This window comes from Pinus tabuliformis, chromosome X (assembly GCF_031772625.1).
Source record: "Pinus tabuliformis cultivar Carrire ecotype Pingquan chromosome X, CPIR1, whole genome shotgun sequence".
Classification (NCBI taxonomy): Eukaryota; Viridiplantae; Streptophyta; class Pinopsida; order Pinales; family Pinaceae; genus Pinus; species Pinus tabuliformis.
This window is the reverse complement of record NC_142308.1, coordinates 361,088,702-361,112,851: the sequence shown is the minus strand read 5'-3', so window position 1 is coordinate 361,112,851 and position 24,150 is coordinate 361,088,702. Positions and strand designations below refer to the sequence as shown.

The 24,150-nt window shown below is 39.1% G+C and overlaps 1 protein-coding gene across 1 annotated transcript in view; it reads left to right on the top strand.

Annotated features, from left to right (window-relative positions):
* Positions 1-24,150, top strand: part of LOC149139996 (folylpolyglutamate synthase-like) — a 237,692-nt gene that overhangs the window by 1,955 nt on the left and 211,587 nt on the right. Inside the window, exon 3 of the mRNA XM_089447929.1 lies at positions 911-1,050. Within this exon, the coding sequence (XP_089304055.1) occupies positions 911-1,050 (140 nt within the window). The remainder of the gene's footprint in view (positions 1-910; positions 1,051-24,150) is intronic.

Sequence of the window (24,150 nt, the reverse complement as noted above, 5' to 3'; positions counted from 1 at the left end):
GGAGATCCCATATCTGAACTCTCTTTGCACAGAGTACTACTCTAGGTTTGGTAGAGCACCTCATGTTGCATTCAGAGATTCTTACGCCCGGCCTCCAATGTTAGATGTGATGGTCATCCTCAATTTAGTGTTCCTCCTAGGACTACACATTCAGTCCCCCTTAGGCTGAGGCATTCTCCAAATGTCATTATCAAAAAGTGAGTCAACCTCTTTCTAGTGATTTATGGTTTGCTTGAGAAGCCGCCTTCTCTCTCCCATCATTCAGCCTCAAATTCTAGTTCTAGTTTTCCTTGACATCCTTTATAGTTGTCATGGTTTTGTTTCTGAATATTCTATAATTATTTTAGCTAGCTATTGTTATTTTCTTGCTTTTGATCTAGTAGCAATTGGAGCTGCTTTTGCATTCACACTATGTTCTTACATTGAACGTGCACTTGAGTCCCATTGAGCTACTTATTTTGGTCATTCATTTGGCATTAATAAAATTACGTTGTTACGTTATCTTATATTATGTAATGAAAGTGCACTAATGGAAAAGACCACGACTAAGGCCACCACTAAAAGTTAAATTTTGTCAATGGATGAATAAATAGAAAAATCCAGCCCTGCAAAATTGACTACTTAATCAAAGTTCTCCATTTTGCATTTGAGGGCAAAAATTTATCTCTTTTCTTTCTCTTCAATCTTTATATTTTGATTAATTCTTTAAAACATCATTGTGGGTTGTTCTAGAGTTAATCTGATTGTTCTGAGAAGAAGTTAGTACGCAATCAGATGTCATATAGATGCTAGTGTTTTCTCATATTTTAAAAAATTGAAGTGTATTGAGTTCTATTGTTGTTTTAGCCGTGAAGACCATGAATGAAATTTCACAAGTGATTGCTGATGTATTATAATCAATGCGCTGCAGCTGTAATTGAAACATCAAATACAAGTTCTTCATCCTCATCATATGGAGCAGCTTTGGATGCACTTTCTTCTCTCATCACTCCACGTATACGAGCAAATGAGACTGAAATCAATTTCCCTATTATGTTTGATTATTTGAAGGTAAAATTTGAAATTTAATAACTGTAGGTTTATTTGTTCTTTCGTTGGTTTTGATTTATTTAATGCCAATTTAATTTACAATCTTTCTCAATCTCAATCTTACGACTACTCCTGATTGTTTTGTAACCCACATAAGATTAAAATATACCAGATAAAAGCAGATAATTATATTAATGTCCAATAAATGACCATAAAAGTAGGTCAATGGGACTCTTGAGTACAATGATATTAATAAAGAACAAGAGAATTCAGCTTTGTAGCATTAGCTTGTTGAATAGAAGGCAATATAGGTTTAATGACAATATCATCCGGATGGACATACATGGTCTTGGGTATGACACAGTGTTGATAATATCGCCGAGATATCGGCGATATTCGGAAATATCGCGATATTTTCGGCGAGCCGATATATCGCCGACCAAATATCGCGATATTTTATGGTTTTGAAAATATCGCGCGATTTCCGATATATCGCCGATATTTCGGAAAATATCGCGCGACGACGTAAAATATCGCCCGGTGACAGCGAAATCTTTCCGCGCGGCCTATAAAATTCGATTTTTGGTTTTTTTCATGTCATTTTGTTTTTCTGAGCGCTGGAGAAGGAATGTGGTTGCTGCCAAGGAGGGTTTGAACGAATCCATAGCCATTATTGCCAATTTGCCACCAAGAACGAAGATTTCTCTAAGCTGCAAGTGCCAAGAACAGTGAGACATCTCATTCTTCCCTACAATCATTTTGCTTGGTTTTTGTTTTCCATTTCAAAATGCAAGGGTTTTAAATTTATCACCATAGTGTGCACTGTGTAGGAGAGAGATGCATTGAAACTCTTTGCAAAACATAGTGATTCTCACTGCTCAGAACAAACATATATTCCAAACATTAATTGCTACATCTGTTTCAAAAGATTGCACAAGTCATCAAGGTTTGTCACTATGTTTTCATTGCTGCCATCATAGATCACTGTTAGTGTCAAAATTTCAAATTATTACCACTGTTAAGATTCTTCAATTGGTGATGGAAGGGAAGGCTATCCTATTCCTAGAGAAAAAGAAACAGCTTCACAGTAGATTAGAATGGAATGAAAATACTGGACAGTGGATAATTAAGTAACGAACTAGTTTACCTGTTCTAATTTTTTGATCCATATATGACCAAAATCAGTAAAATCATGACCAAAATAGGTCCAAAAAATAGAACAGTTAGACAATTCCTTCACATGACAATTTTTTTACCTTCTTGTTGAAGTGCATTTTGAATAATAATTGAAGTAAATGGCTGATCTTCATCTCACTAAAACAGATTGAAAATCCATTTCTATTTCACATCAGATTGGAACTATTAACTTAAGAAACTCTCCATGCCACTATTATGGCCATACATCATCATCGAGTTACTTAGAGGATCATTGTTGTCAGGAGAGTCAAGCTCACTGTGATGTGTCACATCTATATCAGGCCTGTATCATTGTCAAGTGACAAGTCATCATCAGGTTCATATCACTGTCAAGGTAATACAAATACAAAAGAGGTCACTGCTAGGAGGTTGAAACCGTTGAATACCGAGGTCTAATAATGCACCTACAGCAGTGGTATAATAATTAATTATTAATTAAGTAACAGTCACCTCATTTCCTCATTTCCTTGGCATATCATTTGCAATTTTGCATTCACCTCATTTCCTTGGCATATCATTTGCAATTTTGCATTGTTAGGCTCTTTCATTGCTTGGCATCTTTGGTTAAAGTGGCAATTATTGCATGATACAAGCTCACTGCCCTCTTAACTTTTAAGTCTGCTCTTTTTTAAATTTTTCATGCCCATTGCAAAATTGCAAATTTGCAAATAATGTAGCAAAAAAAGTTAAAACTGTTTTGTAAAATGATGTGGTTATTAACTTATTTGTAATTTTGTATTACTTATTAAGTTACTAATTCCAATTTTTTTTTGGTGCTCTAGGTTTCCTTTTGAGTTAGCCCACTACAAAATACAAATATGCCAAAAGCCTTGGACCCATTTTGGGAGTATGGGAGCCCTGATGGTGGGACAAATCGTGCATATCTTACATGCAAATTGTGTGGGACCAAGATGACAGGTGGGATTACACGACTGAAATACCATCTTGCTAGACTCAGTGGACATGATGTTGGGGTTTGTACAGTTTCTAGTCCGGAGCTTATACAAAAAGCTCTTGAGGCAATTGAAGAAAAGGACAAAAAGAAGGAAGAGGCGGAAAGAAACAAAGCTGAATGTGCAGGTAGATCTTTCGAGATATCTTCTCCTGATTTTGGTGTTGAGGGTAGTGGGCCTAGTGGCCCTAGTGGGAGGGGCTCCACAACTGGCACACCATCACATGCTACTGCTAGTGTGAGTGCGAGGTCATCATTTTTTGTTCCACGAACAAGAGCTGGAGCACAACCTGGCATAAAATCGCTTGTTAAAAATAAGGAGAAGCAAGAAGCAGATAGAGTCATGGGGAGGTGTATTTTTTGGAGCGACTTACCTCTCAGCATCACAAAAACCGATCCATTTTGGCAGCCAATGTGTGATGCTATTGCTGTTGTGGGCCCAGGGTACAAAAGTGCCACATATGAGGAGTTGCAGGGGCCAATTCTTCAAGCAGAAAAACAAGACATCAACTCTAGATTGGCGGAGTTGAAAAAGACATGGGAAGTCACTGGATGCACAGTGATGTCTGATGGTTGGACAGATAGGAAGGGTAGGACCCTTCTAAATTTCTTGGTACATTGTCCTAAAGGTACCATGTTTATTAAATCGTTGGATGCATCAGAACATATCAAAGATGTAGCAACGATATGTGAGTTGTTAGATGGGTTCATTCCGGAGATTGGTGTGTAGAATGTGGTGCAAGTCATAACAGACAATGCAGCTAATTATGTGTAGAATGTGGTGCAGCGCATTGTCTTGATTTGTTGCTTGAGGATATGGGGAAACTCTCCTTTATCAAGGAGGCAGTTGATATGGCTAGGAGCATCCCCAAGTTTATTTATAACCATGCTTTTGTTCTTAGCCTTATGAGGAGGTTCACTAGAAACAAGGAGTTGCGGCGTCTTGCCATCACACATTTTGCCACAACCTTTATTACTCTTCAGTCTTTGCTTCGATGTCAGTTCGAGTTGAAGCAAATGTTTGTGTCTGATGATTGGTGTAATTGTAGATACAACAGGAGACCTGATGGGAAAGCCATTGCAAAAATCGTGTACTCTGAGACATTTTGGCATGGAGTAGAAGAAGCATGTGCAGTTAGCGAACCTATAGTAAAGGTTCTTAGATTGGTGGATGGAGAGAAGCCTGCAATGCCTTATTTGTATGAGGGCATGGATAGGGCCAAGGAGGCCATTCGTTGCTATTATGCAGACAAGGGTTCTGCTGGCCTTGATAGGTAGATGATGTTATGGGATGTGATCGATAGTCGGTGGATAGGAATGCTTCATCGACCCATTCATGCAGCAACACTCTTCCTCAACCCCGCATTTTCATACAAATGCAACTTTGATTTTGATGGCGAGGTGATGGAAGGGCTCCATTCCTGTATTCAGAGGATGGTACCTGATCCTGAGCTTCGTAGCAAAATCAATCGCGAGATACAGTCTTATCGGGATTGTGTTGGCCTATTTGGCTTTGATGATGCTATTAGGGAAAGGACCCTCTTCATGCCACGTAAGTGACAAGTCATCACTCATTAGAAATTAGAATTTTAAATTTAATTATGTTTTAACTTTTAAGTTTTTGAATTTTTTATTTCATTATTTTGTTGTAGATATTTGGTGGCGAAGCTATGGTGCAAGGGCACCAAATTTGCAAAAATTGGCTATACGAATCTTGAGTCAAACATGTAGCTCTTCAGGGTGTGAGCGCAATTGGAGTGTATTTGAGAAAATACACGCCAAAAAGCGCAACATGTATAACTTTGAACTCAAGCCTTCAGTTGAGCAATTACACTTATTGTAATTTTTAATTTTTAATTTATGACCTTCAAGTGTCAAGAGTCAAGAGTCAAGACTCATTACTTTTTTTGACACTCTTACAGGTTGGAGTTCGCACGCCTCAACGATTTGGTGTATGTGCATTAGAACATCCGACTTCGAGTGAGGCAAATAGAATCACCAATGGATCCAGATGCCATTTCCTTAGACAATATTGATGTATTGTCTCCGTGGAGGGTGGAGTCAGAGGAGCCTATATTGGAGGAGTCACCTTCATGGTTAGAGCCAGTGGCAGATGATCCATTAGAGTAGGGGCAGCAAGAGGCGGACTCGGAGTCAGAGGAGCAGCAGCACTTAGAGGAGGAGGAGGAGGAGGACACTGCGGGAGCATCAGCATCAACACCATCTGCTATAGATATAGGAGAGCATAGCTCCATACCTAGCACTCATTATTTGACATTAGGTGCACAGGTAGGGTCAGGGCCTTCTACTACTAGGGGTAGGCTTGGCAAACAACCCATCATGTTTTCCTGTAAAAGAGGGAGAGGGCAGTAGATAGATAGCTGCTAGTTTTATTTGTTATGCTACAAGTAACTCATGATGATGAGATACTTTTATATATGTGATGTTATTTTGTATTGGTTCTCCACATTTGAGTCCTTGAATGGACAATTATCAAGGATCAATAGGATTTGGTATCGCCTTTGATATATCATTTCTATTTGACATCATATATATAAGTGTTTTCTTCATATTTATGTGCCAATGTGTTTATTTCATGTTGTTATTGATTTATATGTTTAAAAATCTGAAAAAAATGAATATATTATGCATTTTTTATGCTTGCCAATATTTGTCGATATTTTGCCGATATTTTCGCCAATATTGCCGATAAGATATTTTCTGGACCCTTGCCGATATTTTCCCGATACCGATATTATCAACACTGGTATGACATGGATTTGAGTTCAAAGGTTTTTACTTCATGCTTGTGAAAAGTGATGAGTTATAGTGGGTTCTATTTCGTCACACATTGAGTGGTAAGATGCAGCTTGAAGGAGTGGAGATCAACTCTTCTCTTTTAAAGATGTAAAAGGGAAATTAATGTTTTATGAAGTAAAGAAAATGGACCAAATTTATTTGAATAAAATTAACTAAATAATAAGTTGAAAAATTGTTAGCAGTCGTGTTTCTCCAAAATGCAATGTTAATGTGATGAAGCTCTCTAGACTAAGGCCAGTTGGCTCCTAAGATAATTGTTGATCATTTTATGAATATTATTCACATGGAGCATAATATGTTGTAAAAATATATTAGTAGCCAATGATATGAAATAATTGTTAATTTTTCTTAGGGCTATATTGTTCTTTGCTTTAATAATTGCATTTCTTCATTAACACATTACATTCACCCCATATCAGCATAACATTATTCAGTAGCATATGCAATTATGTAGAAAGAACAATACCATCATCATCAATGCAGCGGAACATAAATGAACAATAGAAGAAATACATTCACACATAGAGACACTAGGATTGGTCCAAGATTAATATTCTGGTGCTCAAATACAGTTTCCTTGCCGGAGATAGTCTCGCAAACTGTTCAGAGCTCTCAATTATCGCCTCAGGCTTTATATTCTAATGTAGCAAATAGTATTATATTATTATTATTATTATCCAATTTTAAGGTCACAACCAAGCCAGACACCAAATTGGTGTATGAGACCCCCTTGTTTGTGGGACAAGGGACCCACCTCCATGCAATTTCACTGCTAAGTCTACGGAAGCATACATACTCTACCCCCTCTAGTTTTTGAACCTGTGACCTCTTAGGAGGAAACACATGCTCTTAACCATTAGGCCCACTCACGCTGTATGCGACTCTCCAGCAACAACACTCAGGATTTACCCCCCGATTAGCAATGAGTATTGCGATGCCAAGGGCAAAATTATCTAGGTGGGCGTCTACGTATGCCACAAAAGCCCTTCTCTCAGGGGGTGTTCAAGTTAGCCGTGTATCTGCGAGGTTTCTTTTTTCTACTGAGTCGTGGGTCCAAGCGAGCTGTATCTCCTCAAAAGTTAGTTGTGGCACATTTCGAGCAGGGTCGAGTTTACAGCTAGAGACTTGGCTCCCCCCCACCAAGCTGTTGAGCCAATGAGTTTTGACCGTTTTCTTTACGTGATTAAGTGGAGGATTGGGACTGGTTGCAAAGTCACGTTGGGTTCATACGAGTACCTATATGCTTGTGTGGGGGTCCATTACTTTTTAGTGTACGTGTGGCAAAGTAACTTTTTATTATTATTTAAAGTTTATGTAATATATTTTTGTTTTAGAAATTAGACTAGGTTGAAAATTATTATTTTATTGTGATGGATGTTCCTTGTCTCCTCTATTTAAAGGAAGGACTCCCTCATTTGTAATTATAGTTGGATAGTAGGAGAATTCCTCTCTCGTGGATTTCATGAAAATTTTCTTGGTGCCATTGGGGTTTTGGGTTTATTATTTGATGCATATTCCAAAATAGTAGGCTTTTCTTTCTTGGTTCTGTCTACAACATTTTAAAGGGGTTTAAATTGTAAATGATTTAGGGACACCACAAGGTGCAGTGAGATCAATCGATTGAGGAACAACGGTCACGTGGAAGAGGGTGCCAAAGACACAGGTCTTTATGTACCCTTTGTTGGTGTGAAGTAGTCATTTAGCCTCTTCGTAGGCAAACCCTCAAGGGGGTTCCTTGAGTAAATGCCTGACTTATTTTATGCCATAGTCAATTATCGGGTTGAGGGCAATCCATTGAGGAATCCTCTCTAGTGGGTTCTCTACCTTGCAGTTTATCTTGATTGGTCGAAAACTACTCATTCTTAGATACTAATTTCTCCTCCCAAATCTATTATTTCGACTAATTGCTTTAAGGAGGGTCATTCTTTTTGAAATCCTCTCATCCTTAACATTTCTTTGACTCCATCACTCTTGAATTTGTCTTCACATCCCTCCATTACCACTATTTCTTTTTTATTTCAAAAAACCCAATTCATTCATTGGGGTTACTTGTGATATCATCTTGCTCCCTTATTGTTTATGCCCTAGTGAGCTTGAAGGGAGATACCCTCGAAGTCAAAGGAGAGCCAACCTAAAGAGGCAAGGTAGCTCATTGAGGTGATAGTGGATGACCTATCGAGGTTTAACCCAAATTGTATGGTGTGGGTTTACTTGTGATATCATCTTGCTTCTTATTGTTTATGCCTTAGTGAGCTTGAAGGGAGATACCCTCGAAGTTAGAGGAGAGCTAGCCTAAAGAGGCAAGGTAGCTCGTTGAGGTTTAACTCAAATTGTATGGTGTGGGTTGGAACTTTCATCATTTTAATGTACCATTTGAGTGGTAATAGTTTGAATTGATATCTAATACATTAATTATTTTATCTTGTAGCTTTTAAGGCGCCGAAACATTGTTGATCTCGAGTATAACTATTACATATTACGAATATATTATAAAATTTATAATTTTTATATAAATTTATTTTAAAAATTATAAAAAAATATATTTATATTGTTTGTACTTGTCGTTTCCTTGCTGCATTTGGATGTTGAATTTTTAAAAGATTGGCATATCCAAATCTTGGTAACTTACTTCCAATGCTTTTTAGTTTCCTTCTCTTTTTTTCTTGTCTCTTGGTTTTTTCTCTAAGTTTGCTTCTCATGGACGTTTTTTCTAGTCTTGTTTTTTCCCCTTGTTTTGCATCTTACATAGTTATTTGTGCACTTCATCCTCCATTTTGTTACCATGTTTAAATTCAAAACTTCAAGCTTGTTCCCTTTTGTGCCACACTTGCATCCTCTTATCAATGTCACGTTGTAGCTCTGTAATCAATAACTGTTCTCTGTTCCTTGCATTTTGTTTCCAAGGGAAACCTTACAAGAAACCAAAGGGATGCTTCCCCTCATTTGTGGATGGTATCCTCAGTGAACCCGTTGGGGTAGACTAGTGTGCATAACCTAGGGGAGTTCAAACTGGGCACTTGTTGGCACAAAACTAGCCAAATACCAACAACATTAGTGACAACAAGTTGCGTAACTAGTTGGGCTTCTCTATCCCTTGCATGCATGGTAGGGACTAAACTTTAAAGTTTCCCCTTATGAAGAAAAAATGAAAAAGAACCAAAATATTTTCGTTTTTGTTTTTAACCTCATTCCAATAGGTACCCAATCATAGCATGGGGACATGAAGAAAAATGATAAAATATGAAAGGTGTGGGCATGCCCATTGAGATACAACATAGTTGAAATATAAAGGAGAGTGCGTATGAGATGACCCAACTTAGATACAAGTGAATCGGTTTATGAATACCCAACCATCATCATAGACTTGCTCAACTCTTGAGGAAATGCCACCACTAAACTACTCATCATCTACAAAACACATTGTATAGATCTAGCCATTTGATAAGTACTTAGAAGAGGCATAAGTACAATAGAGAAAAATGAGTGGGCATATGTATCTCAACATAGGGTTAACCATAGCTGGAGGAAGAGAGAGTGGGTTTGTGATGAGCTGACCATCATAGAATTGCTCAACTCCTAAATAAATGCCTCTAGTGAATTGCTGATCATCTAGGGTAATATGATCCCAATATGTACATTTGATAAGGGAGTGTTGTAAAGAGACATGAATAATAGAGGTTAGGGATAAAAGTGAGTAGGCATACACAATTAATTGTATTGTTATTCATAGCTAGAAGAAAAGAGATTGGGATTGTGATGATTCGACTCATTATGAAAGCAGACCCAATAATCTAGTGAAAGAATGCTGCCATCACATTGCTCATCAACTACCCATTTGATAGAAATGTTGTAAGGAACATTTTGAATAGAAGTGACAGGACTCAACCTTGAGATGCTCATCCCCTTGAGGGAAGTGATCACTAAATTGCTTGCTTGCTAGAACTAACTATTTTTGACGTGCTCATTCCATGTAGGGAAGTGATCCCTGCATTGCTTGTCTACTGGAAATAACTATTATTGACTTGCTTATCTTGTAGAAGGAAATGATCGCTTAAGTTCTTGTTTGTTGGTGATAATTGTTAAATATTGTAGCTCGAATAGGTGTTCTAACCTTGAGAGGAGTCACTAAGTCTAGGAACACAAAAAATTAATTATCTTTCAGCCCATGTAAAGTTCCACCTAGGGAAAATGTCTTAATTAAGTCAATTGGTGATTTTTAAATATTTCGTAAGTTAAAACTTAAGAAAAGTGGATAATTAATTGACATTATTTGAGATAAGATCAATTTATCTCTAGAAGCCTCAAGAAAGTTTCTAAGTTGATATTGGTCATTGATTGGATCAATTTAACTTTTAATCTTGGCTATTCATTTGTGATTGAGAGATTATAGAGGGAATTGATGGGCAACATTGGAGATCATTTGAGTTGGGTAAGTTTTCAATGAGACACCAAGAGGGTTTCAATAGCTGTGATTGGGAAGAATTTTTCCGGAGTTTATTCTTCATCCGAGAGACTTCCAACTTTTGAGTTTCATAGGGAGGTTCTCCCCACATTGGGGTTTTTTATGGGGACATTTGTCCAAACGTATTTGTGTGATTGGTTTCTCGTGTATTTTGCTGCAATTTTATTTGGTTAATGGTGCTATTTATGTTTTTATTCATTACTTTTAGCCGATAAATTAATTTTTTGTGTATAAGTAATCATAATAATTCATTGGGTTAATAGCACCTTTTGGGTAGTAGAAGTTTCACATGATATCGAGCACTGAAGCGTTGAGGTTATTGTTTATCTGAGTGTGAGGGTTTTGAAAGAGAGATCAAAGGTTTTCACACATGTCAATTTTCAGATCTCTTTAGACCTGTGGGGGTTTATTGCTTGAGGGTTTCAGAGATGGCTTTAGTTGGTTTGAGGGATCAAGATAGACTTGGTGGTGCATCAAACTTTGGTATCTGGAAAGCCATGATCCTTGTGTTTCTAGAGGAGCATGGATTGAAGGAATATTCAATGTCTGTTGTTGCTGCATCGACAAAACCAATGAAGTTAGTGACCCACTGCAAGGAGGATGCCAAAGCTAGGTGTATTATCTAAGATGGGGTCAAAGATCATATTGTTCCCCATATTGCAGAATTGGATATGTGTAAGAAGATGTGGGATGCCATCTTGAATATGTTCCAGAGTGCAACTGTGAAAAAGAAATTGATCCTTAGAGAGAAGCTACGAAACACTAGACAGAACAAGGGAGAAGGCGTTGTCAGTTATCTCACTAGGGTCAAACAAGTCAAAGATGAGTTAGCAGTTGTTGGAGAGAAAATAGATGATGACGAGCTTGTGAGAACTGCATTGAATGGGTTCTCAAAGTAGTGGGATGTCTTTGTCCAAGTGATTAATGGACGACAAGACCTGCTTGGCTGGGATCGTCTTTGGAGCGATTTCACTTAGGAAGAGCTTAGGTTGAGCCTTGTCAGTGGAGGCAACAGTAAAGGCCAGAAGGGTGAGGATGACGAGAATGTTGCTCTTGCAGGAAAGGGCAAACCCAAGAAAGGCTCAAGCAAAGGGTCTAACTCCAAGGGAGAGAAGAAAAAGAAGGATACGAGTAAAATTAAGTGTTATGGCTATCATCAACAGGGACACTATGTCAGCCAATGTCTAAACAAAAAGAAGGGTGAAAAGAAGAATAAGCGACAGACAACAACTTTAGCGGACATTGATGAACTGTCTTCAAGAATCAAGGATGAGTTCGCTCTCATAACTTGCCTATCTAGCTTGACTACCACAAAAGTCTAGTACATTGATAGTGGTACATCATGTCACATGATAGGGGTTAGAGAGTATTTCTCTAGCTACAAAGCAAAGGAGATAGGCTTCCAGATACAAATGGGAAACAAGTCCAAGTGTACTCCAGTTGGGAGAGGGACAGTCACATTTTAGAGGGAGTCAGGCAAGAATATCCAGATTACAGATGTGTTGCACGTGCCAGGTATGGGAATGAATTTGATTTCAGTTTTTGCTCTTTAGGATAAGGGGTATGATATATACTTTTGAGGATGGAAGGTGAATCTGAAACACCAGGATGGGAAGTTGGCACAAGAAATTGGAGTGAGAAGCAACAAGTTGCATTTAGAAGCTCCAAAGGCATTGGGTAGCAACAATAGTAGCAAAGATATGGGAGAGCTGTGGCATAGGAGGATGGGTCATATCCATCATGGAACACCACGTGAGCTTTCGCAGTTTGAGAGATATGACAGTTTGAAGTTGAAGACCCAATTTGTGGCTCAAAGTCCCAAAGGGAGATGACGTGGTAACACATTATTGGAAGTAGGATGTTTTGTTGAAGGAGTTAGCATTTAACGATTGTTGCCAAAAGAAAACTCATTAACCATGGTCCAATATCTTGAAGGGAAAATTAAATTTAAATATATTGTGGTCCAAAATATTGGAGAGAAATTAAAAGATTATCATGGTCCAAAAATGACGGAAAAATTTTGAATTTTAAGATTTTAATTCCCTCCTTTTGTCTAAGTTGTTGATTTCTGGTAGCATTAGATGTGCTCTAAGTCTCAAATTTTGCAGGGAGGCTTAAACACATGCATTCTCCAATACCCAGAAATCGTTTTGGGAAATTCCACACAGAGACAATTTTATTAAAATAATTAATTATTTTTAATGGGTCCTTAAGTCTAAACTTAGGAAATTAAAATAATTAATGGGTATTAATCTAAACTGTGGGTGAAACTTCTAGAAGAAGGCGGAGATCAAGTCGATATGATCCTAGCCATTGATTAGAATCTAATTTGGGCTGTTGATTGATCAATGAGAGGATTATAAGAGAAGGCTTGATGGGCACTTGGAGAACACATTGAGTGAAGATCAAAAGATCGATTTTTTGAAGCAGAGCAGCTACCGGAAAGAATTTCGAAGTGATCGTTTGTAGTAAGGGGAAGATATAATATCCAGAAGAGGGAAGTTTTCCTGGGCCGAAGAGTATAAGGCAGAGAGGGCAGAACGACGTCCAGAGAGAAGCTGACGCTAGCCCATGCAAAGCCTAGAGGGTGATCGAATTCCTGCTAAGGAAATCAAGTTTTAGAAGCCGGGAGTTGGTGTGTGAGACCAGAAGGCTGAAAATCAAAGTTTTTGGGCAGTAGAGGATCCAGAGAAAGAGCAATGCAGTCCTCAGCAGAGGTGACACAAAGACTGTGTAGGATTGACGCAAATCTATGCAGAAGCTGACACAGAAGGGACGCAGAACCTCCTTGCAGCGAGATCATGGTCAGATTCTTCCAATGACAGGGTGAGATCATCTCACTAATTGTTTTGTCTAGTTTCTCTCTATATCAAATAACCGGTTGGGCTTCAAACGAACTGTACTTAGATTTACTACTGCATAATAATAAAAACCCTTAGAGTTGCTGCATTGATTTTCCCGCATTGGGTTTTTCCAGGGACTTTTGTCCAAAAATAATGGTGTCATTGTGTTGTATCTATTTCCTGTTCAGTTTCTTGTTTCCATATAATTTAATTAAGTGAAGGTTGCAATTGTATTTACTTTGATATTTACAATAGAACACCGAAAATAACTTGCATGGATTAAACAAGTAGGAGAAGTAACATCAGTTTACTGTAGTAGGGATTCCGGGTTTAGGAATTTTCATATGGTATCAGAGGGGCAGGTGAAGCAAGAAGAATCGAGCCAAAAGACCCAACGTTGAAGGAAGAAGGGAATTCGAAATTCCTGCAGAGGCAGCAATTCGAATCCCCAGAGGGTTTGTGCAATTCAGGCCAGGAGGGCTAGATTTTCGTGGTAAATCTCTCTGAGTGAGTTGACAGAGAGTAAGATTTCCAGATCGAAATTTGTCAACGACAAAGCGAGCAGTGCAGTAGGAGCTTCAATGAAGAGGGGTTTTGTTTTTTTTTTGTTTTTTGTTTTTTGTTTTTTTGTTTTTTATTTTTTTATTTATTTTTCTGGTGGGATGTAGTTTTCTGCAGGGAGTTGCTGTAGAAAGACGTCAGAGGGAAGAGAGAGACATGGTTGAGGGAATTCTTCCTCAGAGGACTTCTAGTGAAGGAGTCTGAATTCTCACTAGCTGAGCAACAACAGAGGGGTAGATCTACAAGCTCCAGAAGGGAGTGTGTAGGCCAGTCTAGTGCTGCGGAGAGGAGAGAGGAGGCAATTCAACATTTTTGCTAAGATGGCCACGGATGGGCATAATCCATGGAAGAGCAACAAATTAGATCCAGTTGCTGTAGATTTCTCACATGGATCAGTATCCTTGCTATAGGAGCCCAACATAATCAAAAGCAGGAGGATCACAGTGTCAACAGATGTAGTTAGTCATTCAAATGATAGTTGCATAACTAGTTGCAGCCAATTTCCGGAAGGCAGTTGCAGTGACACAGATAATGTGAATTCCCCAGTTGCAGGATGCAGGTGTAGTTTCAGCCAGGAGATTCCTAGCGCAGAGCTTCGCAGCCCAGTTTTCAGTGCAGGAGGACTGTGTGAGTTGCCAGGAGGGAGTTGAGAGATTTCCCATAAGGAGATCAAGGCTCAGATGGAGTCTAGTTTCAAAGGGAGTAACCTTATGGAGGCTAGTACTTCTGGATCTGGGGAGATCAGACTCATTATTGCAGTAGTTGCAGCAATAGTGCAGAAGCATCAACAGAGCAATAGTAGCCGCAATATGAATATATCATATTTCGCCATGTTGGCAGCCATACCTCCAAGGGTGAGGTGGGGCGATATGGAGTTGTAGACTCAAAGAGCTACAAATTGGGCAGGATGCTTGAGGAGCCCACCTCTTGGATCAATTCCTTGCTATGAGAGCCTAGATCAAAAGTAGCAGGATGGGCCAGTGTCAGTTGGCATGGAGGAGCACCAGAGTGACAATTGTAGTGGCTAGTAGTGCCAGAGACTTAGCAGTGCAGAGCAGAGTTGGCAGCAGTGCAGATGGCACAGAGCAGAGGTCAACAACAGTGCAGAGGCTTTAGAGGATTAGTGTAGAGACTACCAACAGTCAAACTCTAGCAGTGAGATGCATCATACTGAACACTAGTTCAATAATTTGGGATTCTTTTCCGTTGTTGATGCAGTAGCAACAACAGTTGGAGAAGGTTGTAATGCAGATATAGTTGGCAGTGGCAGTGCCAACCAGTGTTGAAAATATCAGTATCGGCAAAATATCGGCGAGGGTCCAAAAAAGAGCTACATGTTTGACTCAAGATTCGTATGGCCAATTTTTGCAAATTTGGTGCCTTTGCACCATAGCTTCGCTACCAAATATCTACAACAAAATAATGAAATAAAAAATTCAAAAACTTAAAACATAATTAAACTTTCAAATATAAGTTACATAATTGAATTTAAAAAAAATAGAATTATAAGTAAGGAAATTCTAAATTGAAAATTCTAATTTCTAATGAGTGATGACTTGTCACTTACGTGGCATGAAGAGGGTCCTTTCCCTAAAAGCATCATCAAAGCCAAATAGGCCAACACAATCCCGATAATACTGTATCTCGCGATTGATTTTGCTATGAAGCTCAGGATCAGGTACCATCCTCTGAATACAGGAATGGAGCCCTTCCATCACCTCGCCATCAAAATCAAAGCCGCATTTGTATGAAAATGCGGGGTTGAGGAAGAGTGCTGCTGCATGAATGGGTCGATGAAGCATCCCTGTCCACTGACTATCAATCACATCCCATAACATCATCTGCCTATTAAGGCCAACAGAACCCTTATCTGCATAATAAGAACGAACGGCCTCCTTGGCCCTATCCATGCCCTCATACAAATAAGCCATTGCAGGCTTCTCCCCATCTACCAATCTGAGAACCTTTACTATAGGTTCACTAACTGAGCATGCTTCTTCTACTCCATGCCAAAACATCTCAGAGTACACCATTTTTGCAATGGCTTTCCCATCCTGTCTCCTGCTGTATCTACAATTACGTCAGTCATCAGACACAAACATTTGCTTCAACTCGAATTGACATTGAAGCAAAGACTGAAGAGTAATAAAGTTTGTGGCAAAATGTGTGATCGCAGGACACTGCAACTCCTTGTTTCTAGTGAAGCTCCTCATGAGGCTAAGAACAAAAGCATGGTTATAAATAAGCTTGGGCATGCTCCTAGACATATCAACCACCTCCTTGATGAAGGAGAGTTTCCCCATATCCTCAAGCAACAAATCGAGACAATGTGCTGCACATGGAGTCCAGAACAATGTGCGATGCCTCTCCATAAGCATCTTGCCGGCAAACACATAATTAGCTGCATTGTCTGTTATGACTTGCACCACATTCTGCACACCAATCTCCTGAATGAACCCATCTAACAACTCACATACCGTTGCTGCATCTTTGATATGTTCTGATGCATCCAATGATTTAATAAACATGGTACCTTTAGGACAAAGTACCAAGAAATTTAGAAGGGTCCTACCCTTCCTATTTGTCCAACCATCAAACATCACTGTGCATCCAGTAACTTCCCATGTCTTTTTCAAATCCGCCAATCTAGAGTTAATGTCCTGCTTTTCTGCTTGAAGAATTGGCCCTCGCAACTCCTCATATGTAGCACTTTTGTACCCTGGGCCCACAACAACAATATCATCACACATTGGCTGCCAAAAGGGATTGGTTTTGGTGATGCTGAGAGGTAAGTTGCTCCAGAAAATACACCTCCCCATGACTATCTGCTTCTTGCTTCTCCTTTTTTTAACAAGCGATTTTATGCCAGGTTGTGCTCCATATCCTGTTCGTGGAACAAAAAATGATGACTTCGCACTAGCAGTAGCAGGTGATGATGTGCCAGCTGTGGAGCCCCTCCCACTACCCTCAACATCAAAATCAGGAGAAGATATCCCGAAAGATCTACCTGCACATTCAACCTTGTTTCTTTCTATCTCTTCCTTCTTTCTGTCTTTTTCATCAATTGCCTCAAGAGCTTTTTGTATAAGCTCCGGACTAGAAACTGTACAAATCCTAACATCATGTCCACTGAGTCTAGCCAGATGGTATTTCAGTCGTGTAAACCCTCCTGTCATCCTGGTCCCACACAATTTGCATGTAAGATATGCACGATTTGTCCCACCATCAGGGTTCCCATACTCCCAAAATGGGTCCAAGGCTTTTGGCATATTTGTATTTTGTAGTGGGCTAACTCAAACCTAGGGCACCAAAAAAAAATTGGAATTAATAACTTAATAAGTAATAACCACATCATTTTACAAAACAGTTTTTTTGCTATATTATTTGCAATTTTGCAATGTGAATTCAATGGAAAACCATAAATGACAATAAGAGGGTGTATTTGAAAGTTTAAAAAAAAATGGAGTTTGCTCTCCAAATATGGAGAAAAGTTAAAAAGCTAAAACCCTTGCATTTGCTCATGCGCATGAAAATCTTTTCAAATGGAAAAAAAAACAAGCAAAATGATTGTAGGCAAATAGGCAAGCAAGAACAATCCTAAAACTAACAAAAAATTCATTAACATAGGGGTTTATTTGAACATACCTGTTAATGGAAGAAATGAAATTGTCTCACTGTTCTTCAAGCTTCGATCAACGAAATCTTCATTGTTGGTGGCGATAATAGCTATGCAACGCTCAAACCCTCATTGGCAGCAAGCACATAGCTCTCCCCTTCCTTCTCCAGCAATCAGAAATGAAAATGATTGAAAAAAAACCAAAATCGGACTTTTATAAGCGACGCAATTTTTTTTTACTGTCTCTAGGCGATTTTTTCAATCGTCGCTCGATATTTTGCCGAAATATCGGCGATATTTCGGAAATATCGCTATATTTTTGGCAATATTATCAACAACAACACGGATGTAGAATTGAGAGGTAGTTGCAATATGGATGCAGTGTTGACAGTGGCAGGGTCAACATCAATACAAATGCAACATTTGCGCAGAAGTTTGTGGACAGGATGTCAAACATCAGCAGCGCAAAAGGAGACGTTACAGAACATGGTGATGCTTCAACAAGTTGCATTGCTGGAGCACATTCTTCGCTAAGAGGGAGTGTTGATTTTTGATAGCATCAGATGTGCTTTAAGTCTCAAAATTTGCAAGGAGGCTTAGACACATGCATTATCCAATACCTAGAAATCGTTTTGGGAAATTCCACTGGGAGACAATTTTATTAAAATAACTACTTATTTTTAATGGGTCCCTAAGTCTAAACTTAGGAAATTAAAATAATTAATGGGTATTAATCTAAATTGTGGGTGAAACTTCTAGAAGAAGGCAGAGATCAAGTCAATATGATCCTAGCCATTGATAAGAATCTAATCTAGACTGTTGATTGATCAACGAGAGGGTTATAAGAGAAGGCTTGATGGGCACTTGGAGAACACATCGAGCGAAGATCAGAAGATCGATTGTCTAAAGCAGAGCAACTGCCATAGAGAATTTCAAATTGATATTTTGCAGTGAGGGGTAGAGATCGTATTTCGAAGAGGGAAGTTTTCGTGGGCTGGAGAGTACAAGGTAGAGAGGGAAGAACAACATCTAGAGAGAGGCTGACACAGAGCTGACGCTGTGGTAGTGCAGAGCTTAGAGGGAGGTTGAATTCTTGCCGAGGAATTGAGTTTCAGAAGCCGGGAGCTGGGGTGTGAGACCGAGAGGCTGAAAATCGAAGTTTCTAGGCAGTAGAGTATCCAGAGGAAGAGCACTGCAGTCCCTAGCAAAGGTGATGCAGAGATTGAGTAGGGTTGACGCAGATCTGCACAGACGTTGACATAGAAGGGACGCAGACCCTCCTTCCAGCGAGATCAGGGTCAGATTCTTCTAGTGATAGGGTGAGATCATCTCACTAATTGTTTTGTCCAGTTTCTTTCTGTATCGGATAGCCAATTGGACTTCCAATGAATTGTACTTAGATTTATCACTGCATAATAATAAAAACCATCAGAGTTGCTGCATCGGTTTTCCCGCATTGGGTTTTTCCGGTGACTTTTGTCCAAAAATAATGGTGTCATTGTGTTATATCTATTTCTTGTTCAGTTTCTTGTTTCCACATATAATTTAATTAAGTGAAGGCTGTAGTTGTATTTACTTCGATATTTACAATAGAACATCGTAAATAACTTGCATGGATTAAACAAGGAGGAGAAGTAACATCAGTTTACTGTAGTAGGGATTTCGGTTTAGGAATTTTCACATAAGTCGCCCCCCCTAAAGGCCTAATCTTCACTATAAATACAGGGGATCGATCTCATTGAAGCCATGAAGTAATTCACATCTCATTCTCTGTAATTTTCAGATTTGAGGAGCATTCTTGAATATTTGAGGGTTTTGTGGGTTTCTCTATTGCGATTCATTGGAGTCTAATCTTTTCTATAAATACAGGGGATTGATCTCATTGAAGCCATGAAGTAATTCACATCTCATTCTCGGTAATTTTCGGATTTGAGGAGCAGTCATGAGTGTTTGAGGGTTTCGTGGGTTTCTTTATTGGGATTCTTTGGGCTGTAAGCCTTTACTGATTGTATGAGGGATTCATTGTTTTTGTGTGTGCTTTTCGTGCAAGTGATTTGAAGTATTTGCTCCATATGTAACCTGTTACCGCTCAATCTAGTAGGGGTCTTAGGAGGGGTTCTTATAGAGCAACTCCTAGGTCAAGTGACAACAATGGAGCAATAACACACTGTCACCTATGCTAAATCTCCATGCTCTTTACGGACTTTCACTGATGGGAGGAGTCCTAGTATGAGGGAAATCACTAAGAATGATATGTCAATGATATGAAGGTAGTGATTTCAAGAGCCTATTCAAAGGAGAGACTTGGATGATAAGGGTTGCTTACTTTAGAAGCAAGATGTGTGGCTCTCCAAGAGGGGCTAAAGGAAAACCTAGACCTAGGGTTGAGGGTATTTCTTGATATAAAGTGCCTTAGACCTAAGAATCCTAAGAGAATAAGGTTTTCTAAGCAATCCTTGTGAAATTGGAGTGACAAGGTTGTGGGACCACAAAGAAACCCTAGCAGACCCAAACGAGGTCAAGGATTTAGGGTGAAACTTCAAACAAAAGGTCTTGACCAAGTGAGGGAGAAGAAAAGGATCAAAGAGATTAGATTTGACTTGATATTTAAATGCAATGATCCTTAATGAAGCTATTAACCAAAGGAAAACTAGGGAGAATGGTAGTTGAGCTAGGGCTTGGCAAAACTTGAGATTCAACTGTTGGAATGATTTGTAAACTGCAGTGGATATTCCACTGAACAGTTCATCACAACAAATCTGATATTAATATATTAAAAATACTGAAATTTTACACTATCATAGTTTATTAAACTTTAAAATCTGTGGATTTAACTGTAATTAGTGCATGCATGTGAATATAAATTATGCAGAAAAGTAGAGAATGAAAAAATAAACTCACACATACATAAGACACAAGATATGCTCTATGGGAAACCCTTTAGGGAGAAAAACCTAGCTGGAAGGTGAGACCGCTTCGCTCTCTTTCTTTGTCTGGAAATATGGCTGCAGGTACAAAGAAGTAATGCCTATGGCCCATGGGATGCTATAGAGTACAAATTCTCTCTGTGTGCTCTACCTCCTATCTCTCTTGGCTATCTTTGCTCAGCTATGGAACAAAATGCTCTCGAAAGAATCAAATGCCTCTTCCTCCTAGTGGCATGGTTATAAAAAACCCGATAGCCTACTAATGGTTAAGTTTGACTACATCAACTCTTAACTAAAGTTACAAAATGGACTCTTCTAGAGTCTTTTACATAACAAACACGTGGGTAGCCCCTTTTCCATGAATAGTGGGGGCTGATGTGACATCCTCCTGAACTATAGGTGTGAAAACAGGAAGGTCAACTTCTAAGTGCCATAACTTTTGCATACAGACTTTAATTGACGCGCTTCTTGCGCCGTTGGAAAGGTCTCTGTGTAGAATAACATGAAAAGGTTTTGCGCTGAACCGGTAATGTTTTACCCCCAAAAATTGTCGTTTGATGCCTCAAAACACTCCCAAAAGGTTTTAGACCCCGTTTTGCCAAACTGGGTCCTGTGAGCTGATTCCTCCACTTTTTCCACTCCAAATGCATCGAGATAGATGAAAAGCAATATAATGATCCAGTGTATATAATATCGCCGAAATATCGCCGAGAAAATATCGTGATATTTTTGGCTCCTGAAAATATCGTGATATTTATGAGATATCGGCAATATATCGGCAAAATATCACGTGACGATGCAAAAAATCGCCTAGCGACAGTCAAAAAATTCTGCGCGGCTATAAAAGTCCGATTTTGTTTTTTTTCAATCATTTTCATTTTTGATTGCTGGAGAAGGAAGGGGAGAGCTATGTGCTTGCTGCCAAGGAGGGTTTGAGCGTTGAATAGCTATTATTGCCACCAACAATGAAGATTTTGTTGATCTAAGCTTGAAGAACAGTGAGACAATTTCATTTCTTCCATTAAAAAGTATGTTCAAATAAACCCCTATGTTAATGAATTTTTTGTTAGTTTTAGGATTGTTCTTGCTTGCCTATTTGCCTACAATCATTTTGCTTGTTTTTTTTCCATTTGAAAAGATTTTCATGCCCATGAGCAAATGCAAGGGTTTTAAGTTTTAACTTTTCTCCATATTTGGAGAGCAAACTCCATTTTTTTTTAAACTTTCAAATACACCACCCTCTTATTTACATTTATGGTTTTCCATTGAATTCACATTGCAAAATTGCAAATAATGTAGAAAAAAACTATTTTGTAAAATGATGTAGTTATTACTTATTAAGTTATTAATTCCAATTTTTTTTTGGTGCCCTAGGTTTGAGTTAGCCCACTACAAAATTCAAATATGCCAAAAGCCTTGGACCCATTTTGGGAGTATGGGAACCCTGATGGTGGGACAAATCGGGCATATCTTACATGCAAATTGTGTGGGACCAGGATGACAGGAGGGGTTACACGACTAAAATACCATCTAGCTAGACTCAGTGGACATGATGTTGGGATATGTACAGTTTCTAGTCTGGAGCTTATACAAAAAAGAAGGAAGAGACAGAAAGAAACAAGGCTGAACGTGCAGGTAGATCTTTCGGGATATCTTCTCCTAATTTTGATGTTCAGGGTGGTGGGGGGAGGGCTCCATAGCTGGCACATCATGACCTGCTACTGCTAGTGCGAGGTCATCATTTTTTGTTCCACAAATAGGACATGGATCACAACCTGGCATAAAATCGCTTGTTAAAAAAAAGGAGAAGCAAGAAGCAGATAGAGTCATGGGGAGGTGTATTTTCTGGAGCGACTTAACTCTGAGCATCACCAAAACCAATCCATTTTGGCAGCCAATGTGTGATGCTATTGCTGTTGTGGGCCCAGGGTACAAAAGTGCTACATATGAGGAGTTGTGAGGGCCAATTTTTCAAGCAGAAAAGCAGGACATCAACTCTAGATTGGTGGAGTTGAAAAGAACATGGGAAGTTACTGGATGCACAGTGATGTCTGATGGTTGGACAGATAGGAAGGGTAGGACCCTTCTAAATTTCTTGGTACATTGTCCTAAAGGTACCATGTTTATTAAATTGTTGGATGCATCAGAACATATCAAAGATGCAGCAATGATATGTGAGTTGTTAGATGGGTTCATTCGGGAGATTGGTGTGCAGAATGTGGTGCAAGTCATAACAGACAATGCAGCTAATTATGTGTCTGCCGGCAAGATGCTTATGGAGAGGCATCACACATTGTTCTGGACTCCGTGTGCAGCACATTGTCTCGATTTGTTGCTTGAGGATATGGGGAAACTCTCCTTCATCAAGGAGGCGGTTGATATGGCTAGGAGCGTCCCCAAGTTTATTTATAACCATGCTTTTGTTCTTAGCCTCATGAGGAGGTTCACTAGAAACAAGGAGTTGCGGCGTCCTGCGATCACACGTTTTGCCACAAACTTTATTACTCTTCAGTCTTTGCTTCGATGTCAGTTCGAGTTGAAGCAAATGTTTGTGTCTGATGACTGGCGTAATTGTAGATACAACAGGAGACAGGACGGGAAAGCCATTGCAAAAATGGTGTACTCTGAGACGTTTTGGCGTGGAGTAGAAGAAGCATGCTCAGTTAGTGAACCTATAGTAAAGATTCTCAGATTGGTAGATGGAGAGAAGCCTGCAATGGCTTATTTGTATGAGGGCATGGATAGGGCCAAGGAGGCCATTCGTTCTTATTATGTAGACAAGGGTTCTGTTGGCCTTGATAGGTAGATGATGTTATGGGATGTGATTGATAGTTGGTGGACAGTTGCTTCATCGACCTATTCATGCAGCAACACTCTTCCTCAACCCCACATTTTCATACAAATGCGGCTGTGATTTTGATGGCGAGGTGATGGAAGGGCTCCATTCCTGTATTCATAGGATGGTACCTGATCCTGAGCTTCGTAGCAAAATCAATCGCAAAATACAGTATTATCAGGATTGTGTTGGCCTATTTGGCTTTGATGATGCTATTAGGGAAAGGACCCTCTTCATTCCATGTAAGTGACAAGTCATCACTCATTAGGAATTAGAATTTTCAATTTAGAATTTCCTTACTTATAATTCTATTTTTTTTAAATTCAATTATGTAACTTTTATTTGAAAGTTTAATTATGTTTTAAGTTTTTGAATTTTTTATTTCATTATTTTGTTGTAGATATTTGGTGGCAAAGCTATGGTGCAAGGGCACCAAATTTTCAAATTCTCTACATTCACAACTGAGTAAATGCGCATATATGGTGGTAAATTGAGTCGATAGGCATTATCACCCACGTTTCCAGTATCTCAAAGGGACCATACCTTAGAGCCTTGATTTTCTTACCAGGCCCCTGCAACCTCTCCTTGTTCAACTGTAGCCATACTCTGTCTCCCACCTTGAATGATTTCTCTGTTCTGTGTTGATCATGCTTGGCCTTATACTTCTCCTGCGACTTCTGCAGTGTTTCCTGTACCTGTATATGGATCTACCTAATCTTCTCTATAAATTTTTCAGCCCTCAAAGCATCTCCTGTAAGATCTTCCCTCACTTCTCCTTGCTGCCCATATGCAATATCCAAAGGTGAAGGTGGCAAATATCCAAAACAAGTCTCAAATGGGGACTTTCTTGTAGAAGTGTGGATTGCTCTATTATAAGAATGTTGTATATATACCAAATTTTCATCCT